The 16,336-nt window shown below is 36.0% G+C and overlaps 1 protein-coding gene and 1 pseudogene across 1 annotated transcript; one reads left to right on the forward strand and one right to left on the reverse strand.

The window, feature by feature from the left end:
- The first annotated feature begins 1,908 nt into the window (after nt 1-1,908).
- LOC103934654 (polyubiquitin 4) lies at nt 1,909-3,389 on the forward strand. Its single transcript, XM_018644328.2, has one exon. It carries the CDS (start codon nt 2,087-2,089, stop codon nt 3,233-3,235), a length of 1,149 nt encoding a protein of 382 aa, XP_018499844.1. The 5' UTR covers nt 1,909-2,086; the 3' UTR covers nt 3,236-3,389.
- A 4,671-nt stretch (nt 3,390-8,060) lies between these two features.
- Nucleotides 8,061-12,515, reverse strand: LOC103934665 (annotated as a pseudogene).
- Nucleotides 12,516-16,336: the final 3,821 nt, after the last annotated feature.

The raw sequence follows: 16,336 nt of genomic DNA on the forward strand, positions 1-16,336 counted from the left end.
ACTTTAGCACTCACTTATTTTAAGTTTACAAATATCATTAGTTATAAGTAAAAAGAGCTACAAATATAACATTCACTAAATGATCAAAAGAATTTCAATCTTCAACAACCAAACATGAAAAAAAAAAAAACTTCAAAACTCTAAGTTTAAAATTTCACTTGAATATATAACATTATTATATAATAAAATTGAAAAATATCCCTTTTTTAGGATGTTACTATTGATACCCAAAATATCTCATTGAACTCCAAATTTTTTATATTTAGAATAGAAAAAAAATTACTCTTCTAAGCAGTGCACAATGAGATTTTAAAGTGCTAACAAAAATAATTTTTAAATATAAAACATTATTACATTATGTTAGGTGACAAAAATGTGGGGCCCCTTAAAATTTGGGGCCCTGTGCAACTGCACATTTCTCTCCCCCTCAACGCTTCCTTTGATCGTGCATTCTGAAATCATTTTAAATATTTTTATTTAAAATTAAATACAAACAGTACCTGATAAAAACTGATCACATGATATATGATGAACGGACACGATTTACGAATCACCAAGATCCTCACCAAAATGATCAGAGAAGATCCTTTTGGCTGTTAGTGAGCTTGACTATAAATAGTGCTCTCTCTCTCTCTCTCTCTTTCTCTCTCTCTCTCTCTCTCTCATAAATTTCTAATTAATTCCTTTCATTTTTTTTCTCTCTTTCTCACTTCATGGCGGATTATTTAACAAAATTGGAAGGGGCAGACATATAGTTGAGTTTTTAGTTGGCTAGGTGAAAAAGGCTAAGTGAAAAAATTGATTTTTATGAGATTAAATGAGATCACTATTGAGTTTTAGAAGTGTTGTCGTAAATAAGCCTTTTATTTTTATGTGTTGGTAAAGATTATAAAAGTTGTTGCCTAGGCTCCAAAGCGTCATTTTGTGTTTCAAATCTATGAAAAAAAAATTGTATAAGAAGAGTAAGGCCATCCACAAAAGTTTAAGCGAGTGATACCTGTATTTAGGAATCAAGAAACTTGAGTTTGATACGTATTACACTAGTGTGAGTTCAGTATGTGGACATCACATTCATGAGTTCAATATATTAATATCACTTTTTTTCTTTTTGCCCTAATGTGAAGGTCTAAGATGGTAATTTTTGAGTGCCAATAGCAATATTATTGAAATAATTCTCTGTACACTTCTATTAATTCTCCGATAAGAAAACTTGACATTAATAACATGATTGGATACCTTTAATTTTTTTGAAAAACGATATTTTCACTAAGAGGGTGGGAAATAGGCTAAACCTCAAAATGAACTAGTAATTATGTAGTTCAAATTCGTCTTTAGCGAGAATTGAATTTAAGATCTTTAACTTACAAATGGAAGGATAAATAAGCGGCCATACACTGTATAAAACATGTGGGCCCAATTTAAGTAATACAGGTTACTATTTAGTACATAGTTGCACCAAACATCCAGGTTTGTGTTACTTATCATGTCTAATTCTTTATACGGATTGCGAAACAAGACCTTAGTGACTTAATCGTTTAATTTTTAATCATTAAAATATCACACTATAACATAATTTGATAAATCCAAGAATAGTAACTGTTATATTTTAGGGAACTTTAACGAAAAGCTTCCAGTACTGCTAACTTTAAAGAAAAATCATATTTTAACACTAAAAAGTCAATCATAGTACTATTCACTTTATCCTTTATTTTATCGTTAAAACTTAAAATTTTAAATATTTTTTATTAGTTTCTTTAAATTTTATCGGTTGTAATTTCGCCGGAGTACCAAACTGTTAAAATCTCCGAGTTAGAACACCCCGGAATTGAAATTTTCAGAAAATCCTAGACATTTCTCCTCACCAGAAAAGTGGGCCAGCTAGAAGCTTCCAGACATTTCGTTTCACCGACTCTTGTTGGCCGCACAATCCTCGGCTTCTCTTTCCCTATATAAACCCCTCTCCCCCTACTCTCTTCCTCACAAGTCAATTGATTCAACAATTTCTCATCGATCCCAAATCTCTCTCAAATTTCCAAATCCCTAATTTCAAACCGCTTTCGAATTTCATCTCCCGTCTTCTGAAATCATGCAGATCTTCGTGAAAACCCTAACCGGCAAGACCATCACTCTCGAGGTCGAGAGCTCCGACACGATCGATAACGTGAAGGCTAAGATCCAGGACAAGGAGGGCATCCCTCCCGATCAGCAGCGGCTTATCTTCGCCGGGAAGCAGCTCGAGGATGGCCGGACCCTTGCCGATTACAATATCCAGAAGGAATCGACTCTTCATCTGGTCCTCCGTCTCCGTGGAGGTATGCAGATCTTCGTCAAAACCCTAACCGGGAAGACGATAACTTTGGAGGTCGAGAGCTCCGATACGATCGACAACGTCAAGGCCAAGATCCAAGATAAGGAGGGGATTCCTCCGGACCAGCAGAGGCTTATCTTCGCCGGCAAGCAATTGGAGGACGGTCGCACCCTAGCCGACTACAACATCCAGAAGGAGTCGACTTTGCACTTGGTTCTTCGATTGAGAGGCGGTATGCAGATCTTTGTCAAAACCCTGACCGGGAAGACAATTACTTTGGAGGTCGAAAGTTCTGATACGATCGATAACGTCAAGGCAAAGATCCAAGATAAGGAGGGAATCCCCCCAGACCAGCAGAGATTAATTTTTGCTGGTAAGCAATTGGAGGATGGCAGGACTCTTGCGGATTACAACATCCAAAAGGAGTCAACTTTGCACTTGGTTCTTCGACTGAGGGGTGGTATGCAGATTTTTGTGAAGACCCTGACTGGAAAGACTATCACTCTGGAGGTGGAGAGTTCAGATACCATAGATAACGTGAAGGCGAAGATTCAAGACAAGGAGGGCATTCCTCCAGATCAGCAGAGGCTTATTTTTGCCGGGAAGCAGTTGGAGGATGGCAGGACCCTGGCGGATTACAACATCCAGAAGGAGTCGACCCTTCACCTTGTGCTCAGGCTTCGCGGTGGTATGCAGATATTTGTGAAGACACTGACAGGGAAGACGATCACTCTCGAGGTTGAGAGCTCTGACACTATTGACAATGTCAAAGCTAAGATTCAGGACAAGGAGGGGATCCCACCTGACCAGCAGAGGTTGATCTTCGCTGGGAAACAGCTAGAGGATGGTCGTACCCTTGCGGATTACAACATTCAGAAAGAGTCTACCCTCCATCTTGTTCTTCGTCTCCGTGGCGGTGATTTCTAGAAAGTTTGTTAGTTTCATTTTGTTTTGTTCTGATATGTTGGTTATGATGGTGGTGTAATTGTGCTGAGTGGCCAGTCTGCCACCGTGTGCTATCGTACTTTTAATCGTCAAAACTCAGTTTAGTATCAATGAATAATTTTTAGTTTTGTGAACACTATCTGTGTTGCTCTCTTTGCAATTGCTTTTTGTTGAGTAATGACTTCATTCAATTTCTAACGATGGTGTTCTGCTATAATTCAGTTAGCCTAATCCTGCTCATGAGGTTATTGGTTGTGCGTGAATTAGAAAAGGAATGGATTCGATTAAACAATGAATCTGTGTGCATCTGTTGTGGCTTAAGAAGGAGCAGCAAGGGATGGATAGTAATTGAAATACTCAAATTAGGTTTAGTGAATTCCATCGCGAAGGGATGTTCTGATCTGATCTGTATGGAGTAAAATTTCACTGCACATGTTTGGCTTGGTGTTTCTATGCTTTAAGCTTTCGAATATGCAGATTGAAACATCCCTTATTGTGTGCTGAAATTTTATTTTGGGTTGATCAATCTGGGGTTATTGTTGTTAGGATTTGGCTCGTCATTTGTTAGTCTTATTTTGTTTAGGATTGTATTAGGAAAGCTAAAGGTTGCACATGTTCTTGTCCTACAAGGATTAGGAAAGAATAAGTTTTCCTGTACCATTAGATTAGGAATTGTAAAAGCAGAGAGCAAGGAGCTGAAAAGCAAAGCAGAAAACAGAGACAGCGTAGAGAGAAAAGAGGGATTAGCTCAAGGGTTTTAAAAAATACTGTCAAAGAAGCCGTGATTTCTCGACCAAGAGAAATCACAATTGGATGTTGGCAAAAAATATTCCGAACTAGTACAAATCTTGTGTGTTTCTAGTTATTCTCTATTTGATAAGTTTAGTTTATTGTCGTATACGTCAAGGAACAAGATCTAGAGTGATGTCGAAGTAGTAACAATTGTTGAGTTATGCCGAACTAGTACAAATCTTGTGTGTTACTAGTTTGTTGGTTTTGTTACTTCGATTTCTATCTTTTCTTTCAGATACTGTTCCAATTAGAAGCTTATAATGCATACCAATTTATCTTGAATATGCAAAAATTACAGAATTAAGTAGTAATGCTTTGAGCTAACATGCATCTTGTCAGGCCCCGATATTACGTCCAGAATCAACACGTGACATCACCAAGTATCTGCATATCTAACATACCCCGCCTCTGGGATATGTACAAAGCGTAACTCAAGATTCAGATTGTATAGAAATCTTCGTTTACTTTATGGCTGCATCTAACCTTATCGTTAGATTGCCTAAATATTCTAAAAAGGGATCAAGCCATTCATAGTTCACCGTTTCAATAAACTTCTATCACCACTGCAAGTCATTACTACATACATGTAAACATAGTAACCCTTATGAGATAGTATAGGCACATAGCTTCAGAACGTGAATCGTCAAATTGGTTTTGGTCTTAGTGTAGTAATGCATATAGATATGTATACTTATTAAGACACCCATTTTAACATTCAAACAAAGAAAGTGATGTATAAACATGAAGCACTTAATCAAAATAGTAATCACACCGAATCAGATTTGTCAAACTATTGATATCTATATCAGCCCTAACCTTACCAACCAATATAATTTAAATACAATCACAATCAATTTCTATATGCAGACCCCTTTCAAATTCTATATCAAAACATAGAGCCAATGGTTTGATAATAATTAGCTGGACTACTTGTAGCAACTAAAATAGCTTGTTTTCTTCAAAACCAATCCGATTGGATTGTAAAAATTGCGTGAGGAAGATATGCATGTACTTTGATACACATTTAGATAAAACCACCTGCATATATTTTCTCTTTATAAGTAATTATGTATTCAGTATACAATCGTTTGGAAAACAACCAGCTTCCCGAAGTGGACTAGTCGAAATACTTTGCCAAGCGTAGTAATACAACAATATAGCTTTCTGCATAATACAAGTCTTCAGAAACAGGGCTAATAAACAAAACATCCCTTTCGGCTTTTATACCATTCTAGGGTTTAGGCATTTGCATATATATAATACCAGTTTTGCAAACAATAGCTAATCCACGGCAGATTAACCGAAAGAAATATTAATGATAATTAGCTAAACGGAAAGGATAAAGAGAGTTGAGAATATGAATCCATACTGCAGGTGCAGGTTGACATCCCAAGTGAGAAGGATACGAATATCTTCAACTCCCTTCTCTCTGCTTCTAATTAATATCTAATCCCTTCCTTCCATTTGTCCTTTCTTATCTTTATTTTTGGGTCGACTAATGGGGAACTATTTGCACATTCTCTCCCAGTTCTTTCACTCTTCCCTGGTAGTGTTTTGGTGATCAGACTCGTTCCCCATGGGAAGCGAGTTCCCCTCCCCCCTCCCCCCCTTTTCTCTCCCCTTTTTTTATTTTTATTTTTTTTTACTCTTTCCTTCTTTCCTTTTTCTCGATCCTTCTCATTTTCCTTCTTTCTTTATTATTTTATTCTAATGCTATTATATTTATTATTTTATTTTAATGCTATTATCTTTAAGGGTATTTTGGTCTTTTCATATTTAAAAAAATAAAATAAAATAAAATTATGAACGGATTGTAACACCTCTAAGTCAAGTGATACCTTTCATTGGTTTGAACTGGCTAATCTGATACTTAAATGATTTTTGAATTGTGAGTGTCTTTGCTCCCAACCTTGATATTTTCGATTACATTGTGCTATGCATATCTTGACCTTTAGGAATCTTGAACTGTGCAGTAGCTAAGAGGCGATATAGTTTTGTTCTTAAGATAATAGAACCTATCCTGTTCTACTCATGAGGTTTGGTTGTGTGTTGATTGCTCATTTACAACGTTGTTTTTCTCTTCTCTTTGGGAGAGCCAGTTAACAGGACTAGCAGAAGTTTTGTGAATAGATGATTCTTCTGTTGTTGTGGTAGGTGTTATTGTTGGCTAGTTTGTGGAGATTGGATATGTGCAAGAGAGTAATTCAAATCTTCAACTGGGGAGTAGTGAATTTCAGTCAGAAGGGTCGTAGGATCTCTCTCTCTCTCTCTCTCTCTCTCTCTCTCTCTCTCTATGTGTTTCCTGGTTTATTCCATTGTGTTGTAGTTTAAATGCAAGTTTTTCTCTCTCTTTGATTTCTGCCTTCTTTCGTAGAACTCTGAACTGGTGAAGCATGCATCCTTGTCTGTCTTATATCAGACAATTAGAGCCTATTACTCTTCTGGTCACGAGGTTACTGTACTGGTAGCGTGTGAATTGCTCATGAACATTGTTGATCCTCTTATGATGAAGAAAACGATAGAAACAGTTGGCTTCTCTCGCTAACATTGGTGAAAAAGTTATGCATCTGTTTGCATGGCAGGTGTTAGGGAGCAATCTTTACATGGTTTTCCCTACAAGGTTAGTGTTTGGTTTTTACATGATTATGGTTGGTGGATCCCATTATGTTTATATTTTGGTTTAGGATAGGTGCATCTCAAGAAGCCCTGTTGTAACTTGAATTTCTATTGATTATTTCAGATTCTTGAACCTTGTTCCATTGAGAAGCGATGAATGCATGCCAATTTATGCTGAACATGAAAACATTAGATAATGCAGGAGTATGTTGAGCAAACTTTCCTCTTCTCTATTTCTAAACGTTTTCCACGTAACATCATTTTAGTAGCTTGAGCACAATTGATTGGGTTGAGCCAATGAATTTAACACTTTGATGATATCGCGTAATGAAATTGAATGGGCCTTCTTCCCCTTAGTTATCAAAATTGAATGTTCTTAATGGTGCTTGAAACATAGATTAACAAGGTTGCTGTCTTTCCTGATGTATTCATATGCCTGCCCAGGGTCAAATGAGATTTGTGGTTTGGAGCTGGAATTTGCCATTCCAGCCCCAGCAGAAAATAATTGCCCGATTTGAAATTGGGTCATTCTAACTTGGTGGTGACTTATTGTTACTTGATGCATGGTCTTTTTGCTTTAGTTACTTTGTTCAGTGCATAGGATTACAATACTTGCCTCTGGAGGCATGTAAAAATTGAAACATGTTTTTTGCTTACAATGTTATTTTTTGTTATTGTATTAAGTTTAGGAGTTACGATATGTGCAAGTGCAACAGGCACCCACTTGTTTTGCTAAACGATGGAGAGTAATTGAAACATTCAGTTCAGGATTCATGAATTCCATTAATAACAGTTCTTGCTAAAAGTTTTACCTCTGTAAAATTTCTCTCTGTGTAAGCTTTTGGTTTCTATTCAAGTTGTAGTTCTTAAAGTGAGCTTTTCTTCATGTTTGTTTTCTGCCTTCTGTCAATATAGTGTGCAGGTGTTCTACTCGGAGAATCCTGAACTGGAGAAACATGACCGAATTTGTCTCGTGTCAGAAAATAGTCTGTTCTTCTGCTCACAAGATTTTTGGTTGTGGGTGAATTTTCTCACGACCATTGTTGATCTTCTTAGCTTCAAGTAAACCAGTTAATAGCAACATTTGACTTCGCCTGTTAATACATGCAAAGATATGACGGAAGAGTGATCCATCTATTGGCGTTGCAGGTATTAGGGAGCGCGGTTGTGACATTGGTTTGCAAGCTAAGGTCAGCAGTTTTCTTCTTTCAAATGATTTAATGATTAGTCCATTTCAGTTGTTGAACGAAACATAGATTAACAAGGTTGAAATATCCGATTACCATACTCGCCATTTGGAGGCATGCATTCATACGTGTTCCTCACAGCATGTATATTAGCATATCAATGTGTTGCCCGGAAAGTGATTACATATGTAGATATCTATACTGCCTCAACGTGATCAAGGTGAAGGTTTATTTGCATGAATATCAAAATTTATGTTACAGGTGTACAACTAATGATATCTAGCACCGAGTGTCTTCATGTACAGTGATTCGTTGGGAAGTTTATGAGATCAGGCTTTAGGTTTGATTGTAATGTTGCAAGTTGTATACCATTTACTTCCTAATTTCTCAACTCCTTTCTGATTTCTCAAATGTGAGTGCTGCCGAGTGAATTTGAATCTCATGTTGAATTATCGAACCATAAGCGCCTAAAGCATTGCTCTCTGAGTATAGGTCCATGAGCACTAATCTCTTTCTTCTGACCCTCCATGTTTGTACCTTGCTGGGACCAAGTCAAATTGTCTTGGTGATGAAATGGAGAGTCTGAACCTTCGTTATCAAAATAAGATATTCTTGGTGATGTCCGAATGCTGTCAATGTCCTGTTCATATCTATAGTTGTGTAGTAGATGAACAGGGGACATAGAGTGCAAAGGAGTGCCTGGTGCACTGGCTGGACTTGCATTCTTGTGTTTTAGGTGCTTCTTCGCTGTGATGTGCCATTTTTTGAGTGCAGTCGCCACTCTGTCGTTGAAGATTATAGGCTTCATAGTTGAACCCATCTTTTTGTACACAGAAATGTACAGTTAATTAGAACTTAATATTTCTTAGTTTTTTTAGCATCTAATTTTGCATCATGGCCACTTTATTACCTGTGTTACCAATGCATAAAGAGGAAGAGTTACATAGCTGCACAGAATTTGTATGATCACCCTGCAGTAAATAACCAATGAAGGGATTTGTTAAGTTAAATTCTCACAGTAAATAAGTTTATCTGCAAGATTTGAGTGAAAAAAAAATCTAAAAATAATTTGAGCTTACCCCATTGATATTCTTAAAACGACATCTTCCAACTTCTCATGGAAGCAAGACTTCAAGCCAAATTCATACTGTAAAAAGGTAAAAATGTAAACCACCTTTTCCTGACTGTGGCTCGTGAAAGTAAATATGGGTTTACAGTTTTACTTACCCAAGTCCATGCAAAGAAAGCAAGTGCAAAAGCATTCTACGTACGAGGACAAAATGCGTTAAAATATACAAGTATTAGCAAAATTGACAAGACAAGGAACGTAACAAATGTATGTACAGTAGTGATTTCGCACTCTCATTTTGCCTCTACAAGCCAAATTGTATATTTTATAATTTACCTCACGGAAGAAGCAGAGGCTTAAAACGAAAGTGTATAAATCACTAAATCCAATTGGAAAGAAAGTGAATTATTACCTGAAAGAGAACAAAGTGGATGATATAAAGCAGGAGTCGGGGGTTATTGAACCAGAAGAGATGGTCACCAGGCTCAACCAGTGGGGTTCCCCTAACCACTTCACCTCTTTCTGATAATTGGAGCCCCATCTTTGTTATTATAACTTGCAGCTTTGTCCCTACCATTAAGATCATCTGCACAATCAAAGCGATTAGGACAAAATCAGGTATAAATAATATCCAAGTTGTTGGAACGTTGGAATTGAGGAAAAGGATTGAACGGTGGGGATTGGCGCTTACAACTAGGGGAACAAATGGGAGCCACAGATAAGAACGTGAGCCTGTAAACAACAAAAACACGTCATTAAGGAAATCATTAGGGACGTCATCTCGGTGTATAACTAAAAGTGAAACCATGATTAACACAAAAAAAAAAAAAAAAAAAAAACAGGTTAGTAAGTCAAGGGAAGCTTACCGTGGGTGTTTGACATAAGGAATAATACAGCAAATAACCAAATAGTTGGGCTGCAAGTGTGGAAAGTTGTTAATCTCAGACCATATTTTTGAAAGATGAAGTATTTAGTCATGCATATTATACTATAATGGTAGCATAAAGCATGCTAATTATGTCTCGCAGTGCTTAAAGAGTTAAAAATGCTTTTAAACCGCTATAAGCTCTTCGGTCCTTATAAAAACAAAACACCGCATACGTTTTGTTGAATGTTTTTTTATCTTAATAAAGTATGTTGTGCTTCTTTTCAAAATGTTTATCGATTTGAGCAGAAGTGTTTCCTACGGAATTCCCCCAAGCCCTAACTTCCTAATAGTCAGGTGATTAATGGATTGGCTTGAAAGGTTAATTATGCTTAGCTCTAGTGACCCACCTGATCCCTACGACAACCTTGAAATCCTCTTCAAGTGCCCTGTTAATGTACTTCTGGAAGTCAAACTTAGTTTGACTTTGAGGAGCCAAATGTGCCTACAAACCATGAACCAAAAGCTTACTTTAATTTCATGCAGAAAAAAATAATGAAAATTGTAAATTTAGTAAGAGACTTACAGCAATAAACCCATGTCGCAGAGTCAAGTAATCAACTTTGGGCACAGATCTTACAAACTGTCTGAAGAAGCAAACCTGCAATTTAAAGTTAGTATTGGACATCAAATTAAGAGATTTTCATTCAGAAATACACGCAAACAAAAACGTTAAAAAGGAGAATCTGAGAGACGTTAAACTGACAAAAACTGTCTAGGAATTGCGTTTAGTGCCCCCTTTTGTTGATGTCATAGTATTCCTCGAATTTTAGTTTTGACACATATTTATCAAACAAATTTACAAATAGATTATGGATTTTCAACTCTTACAATCCATAAACTAATGGGAGAACGGCTCCAAAAGCTCAAGTGTCTTCTCCCAAAGGATGTGTCTCTGGCAAATCTGAATCTTTCCGGGTCTACAGCATAAATAAACTAATTATAATAAACAAAAATTAACAATTTATACAAGTAACTAATCAAGTAGTAAAATTTGGTCAGAAATAATTGGATTACTGGTTGCTGGTCAAAGTTCAAAAAATAAAATTACGTGTGAAAGCGGGAGGTAGCATACCATGTGAGAATTGGTAAGCAGCTGTTTTTGTTTCCAGTTCCCATGCTTTCCATTTTCTCATCTGCGCCCCATCCCATCCCAAACATTTGAAATTATTCATTTCGAGAGAGAGAATAAAAAAAAGGAGAGAGAGAGAGAGAGAGAGAGAGAGAGAGAGAGAGATACCTTTGCTCTGCCCAAAACTAGGGTTGTTATGCAGTAAAGCACGTGGAAGACGGCTAGCACAAAGATGAGTATGTGAAGCTGGTGGATCCCATAATATGATACAAATGGAACTTTGTTCTGCAGAAAAAAAAAAAAAAAAAAAAATTACAACATATACTTTGTTGATATAAAAGAAAAACAAAAAATTACCATAGACTAACTTCATGGTTAATTTGCATGAAATAAAGATATGCATGAATACTTGGTCCTATATTGACATTTTCATTCCAACTCTAGTTTACTCATTCTACACCCCCTATACATTATTTGTTCTAATCAGGCATTCCGATCAGGAATATTATTCTAAATTGATAGTTTGATAAAATAACATAAAAAACTTTATTTTGATCCAAAATGTGAAAACTCTTTAGCAACACAATCTAACAAGAGATGCCAGTTCAGTTGAAAATAAAGGGTTTAGGGTAAATTAGAATTCTTTACAATCTCAAAATTCTCAAATACAATTTCAATACTTTATTCTTCTGATGTATCATAGGAGCAATATAAGGAAATAAATCTAAACAATCATTTATCAGTAAGATAAGGAAACCTAGACCAAATCAAATCATATCAAAAACCTAATTAGATCATATAAAAACACTAATTAAATCAAATCCTAAAATATTTTCTTTTTTATTATATCCGCTTGTTTTATTTTATAAAACCAAAAGCATGGACAATTAATTTAATGTACCTTGGCAGCACATTTGTCATATCCAGCAGCTGCTAAAACACGTCGGCCACCCCCACTGGAATCCAAGGCTGAGAGAAGCCTTCTGCGGGCGTTGTCATCTGAAGCACTACTCTTATCTTCGTTCTTGTCTGATTTGACCTCTTGCTTCTTACTGCATGGATGCCAAGTTGATCCAACAGCCTTGGATATACAAATATTTGAAATGGGGCCTTGTCCTACTGTTAGAAGCAAGGATAGGAACCCTAATAGCATAAGCTCCGACTTGATCTTCTCAAGTGCTTCATAGAGAGCTCTTTTGTTTCTCCTTTTCAACCACTGCAGAGAGTGCAATTAAGATTTAATAAGAAAATCTCATTTCCCATTCATGATTAACCCAAAAGAGCTCCAAATGATCAATTATGTAGCCTAATTACTCACCTTTCCAATTAAATGAATGAAATATTCGATGAGGATCGAAATCAAAACCAAAACGAAACAAACAACGGCAACTGCCCAAGTTGGTGTTTGCTCCAAAGATCTTCCTTTTTTTCCTCCTGCCATCCTTTAATTGAAACCCTATTTCCTCACTACCAAATAATGCTATTGCACTAAGAAATTAATAATGGTATTTATGAACTTTTAATTAGCTAGCTAGCTAGTAAGCAAATAGAAAAGTATATATAGACTCTTATAGATAAGTATATATAGACATCACGAAGAGAGAGCCAAAAGGAGAAGACGTGGTGTTTCAAATTTAAAACAGGGGTGGAGTGGAATATAAGATGTGGATGACTTTAGACTTTGACTGCGTATTAACAAAAATGGATAAAGAATAGTGTAAAGAGAAGACCACTGATTGGAACTTGATTAGTGGAGATGGGTTTTAATCACTTATATATTGATATCTTCCTAAGCATATTGTATTTGACTCCAAGAAAATATTCTTTGACCACGCACACAGTAAGGCTGTTTAACGTTGCTAGTAGAGAAATTTTGTGTGGACCGAGTACATTTGCAACGTAGTGTGGTTTTTTACGTGTGTTCATATTATTGCACGACATAGTTTGATATGTTACACTTTTAAAATATATTAATAAAGAAAAAAATAGAAGTACTATAATTTGAGTATATGGTTACACCTTATAGCTAGCGTTATTACGAACATATTGAAAAATTACTCACTCAAAACACATAGTCATAACCTGATAATTGAGATAAAATAAAGCAGAAAAGAAAAAGGAAAATAGTAGATTACTTGTATTAAGGTGCTGCGTTGTTGCACATTACACAGTTTTTTTCTTCATGTGAATATAAATACATCATAATATATGCCGGTTTCCATCCATGGCCTTTGATCTTCTTGCAAACTCCAAAGCGAATGGGGGCCAGTTCTGGATGAAAACCAAACATCGTAATATTTTCCATGTAATAAATTCATTATACATGCCAGTTTCCAACAGTGGCCTTTGATCTGCTTGCAAACTCCATGGCTAATGGGGGCCAGTTCTAGATGAAAACCAAATATCGTAATATTTTCCATGCAATAAATTTATATTTTTCAACTCCTATCTATGTCCATGTGATAATTAAAAGACACAGAATGCTGACCAGATAATATTGTATTCCAGGATGGAATTTAACGTATAGTGTAGGCAAGTTCTGTAGCAATACAGTCTTTTTCTTAATTTAGAATGACTCCAGTGAGACATTATTCAGATTAAGATGCCTCTTCTTTACAGAATATATTTCATGATGTCCTATATATGTATGTGCTTGTGAGCAAAACTATTGTTCTTTTTTCCCACAACAAACTAACATGGTGTTCTAGGATTCAAAGTTATATCAGTTAGTCGGACAAACTAGTTCTTGACTAAGTTGTTTTATTTATTTATTTATCTTTTTAATGCTTAAACTTGTCACGTATCGAATATTATGTCTAGTACTTGATCTTGGAATGAAAGTTGGCTTATTAGATTGGATTCAGAATTTAGGGTTTAAAGTAATAAAATGCAATTAATGCAAGTCTACAGTGGTGTAGTTCGGATTTTGTTAGGGATAATCGTCTACACATGAGCGATTCTTGACCATTAGGTTCACATGATGAGAACATTGCTCAATTGTGCGGAGGTTACTAATATTGGCTATCCCAGAAAGAAAAAATTATGAGTTTAAATATGATTACTCTACTTTAACTAATATCGAGGTATTTTGTGATAAAACTCCACGCTGACGGATTGGGAATGTGGTAATTACCAAGTTGGGGACACTATCTCTAGTGTTAGAGTGAGTTACTTAGCCCATCAACCTAAAAAATTCAACAACTAACCCAAGCAATTGTTAGAGATATTATAATAACTTCACTAGGATTTGTTGGTTAATGATTGTGTGTGTCTGTGTGTGTATATATATATCCTCAATGTAATAACTTCACTACTAAAAAAACATTAATACAAAGAATATTCAACTCTCTCTCTCTCTCTCTCTCTCTCTCTCTCTCTCTCTCTCTCTACTTCTCTACTAGTTCTTGATTCCTCATCACCATTGATACAAGCTGTTCATATAGCTTAACATGGTATCAATCGCCATTGTTGCTAATGCATTCTTCTTCGATCCTCTTTTTGCTTCTGCATTCTTTTGATCTATACTCAGAGGTCTTCAATTTAGGCAAAGCTTGGACGAAGTCATTTTTTCTGCGAATTCTATGGTTCTTGCTGTGATCTTGAAGATTGATCCAGCTTTTCGACTACTTCTTCTATGCGATTCTTGCTCGCAAGGTGTTTGTGGTAAGTTTTACTTTTTGCATCTTTTAAGAATTTGTTCTTTTCTTATTGCAAATTTGCAAAAATGGTAACTGCTACACAATTACAGCTTTTGTAATCACCAATTGTTGTTCTTATATTTACTATATCTACTTCCATTAATGTGAAATTGGATGATTCGAATTACTTGAATTGGCATTTTCAAATGCAATTATTGCTTAAGAGTAATGAATTCTAGGGTTTGTTGATGGCTCAACACCCTGTCCTCCTCGACTTGCATTTGTGACTGTGAATCCGGCATTAATTCTTCGAATTCTGCCTCTGTTATTGAAAGAGATGACTTTACAGTTTGGAAATTGCATGATCGTGCCTTAATGTAGTTGATCGCTACAACTTTGTCTCTTGTTGCTATCTCTTGTGCCATTGGCAGTACTAGACCAGACTCAAAGAACAATTTTCTGCTGTATCTAGAACTAGTATATTTCAAATGAAGTCCAATTTGCAAACCATCAGAAAATAGTTTGATTATATTACACAATATATGCAAAAGATTAAGGAAGCTAGAGATTATCTTTCTACTGCTGGTGTGTATTTTGCAGATGAATACATTGTTATTTTGGGTTTGAATGGCTTGCCACTTGAATATAATACATTCATGTGTGTTATAAGGGATCGTGAGAATGTCATTTCTCTTAAAGAGTTTTGAACTCAGCTGCTTGCAGAGGAAGTCATAGTTGAATCTGTGTCACATGCTCCTTTTGTAACTGCAATGGTTGCTTCTAAAGGGAATCCAATGTCTAAAGGTTCTGGTTCTCAGTCATTTCATTCCAATTCTGGTCAATCTCAGTTTGTTTTTGCTGGTTTTTAGCCATATAACAACAATAGAAACAAAGGGAAAGAAAGATTCAATTCTAGACATAGATTATATAATCCTAGACAGTCTTATCCAACTCAAACTCATGTGTTGCCTATACTAACTCCTGGAGTGCTTGGTCAATCTCCAAGTACTTACTTTGGTAGTCATTTTGCTATTCTTATACAAACTTGTCAACTATGTGGTGCTGAGGGTCACACTGCACCAGTATTGTCTCAACAAATCCAATCTCATAGCTGGCTGTCATATTTATGGCAAAACCAATCACACCATTTGGTTTTGTTTCTACAATGACAAGGGACCAAATTATATTGGACATGAATCTCAGTCTGCATCAGGATATACTTATGGTGTTTCTTCATCAATATTTGGTTATTCTCCTTAGCTATCAGGAAATTCTCAACCTTTTATGCAAGCTATACGCATTGTCATGACTCAATCTTCTCAGCAGGTTAATTCTCAGACTTATCCACAGTTTGCATCAATGATTATGGAGCTACCAGTCACATGACTGCTGATTTCGGTAATTTGTCATTAGCTTTTCCCTATCCGATCAATGAAACAGTTTAGCAAGCTAATGGTGAAAGTTTGAAAGTGTCTACAGTTGGTAGTTATGTTATTCAAACTCATGCTCATCCAATTAAATTGAACTCCAAACTCTATGTCTCAAACTAACTCAAAATTTGTTATTAATACATGAAGTGTGTCTTCATAACAATTGCTGGCTGATTTTTTATGCCTATTGTTTTTGGATTGTGCACTAATGGACTTTACCCAATCCCTTCACTTGCCAACTATCATCTAGCTTCTTTATTCAAACATGCTTCTTCTGTTGCCTAACTTGGTTACCTTATAAACTCTAATGTTTGGCATAGTAGGCTAGGTCACCCTACCAACTCAGTTGTTACT

The sequence above is a fragment of a genome, unplaced genomic scaffold (assembly GCF_019419815.1).
Source record: "Pyrus x bretschneideri cultivar Hongxiangsu unplaced genomic scaffold, Pyrus_bretschneideri_v1 Contig45, whole genome shotgun sequence".
NCBI lineage: Eukaryota > Viridiplantae > Streptophyta > Magnoliopsida > Rosales > Rosaceae > Pyrus > Pyrus x bretschneideri.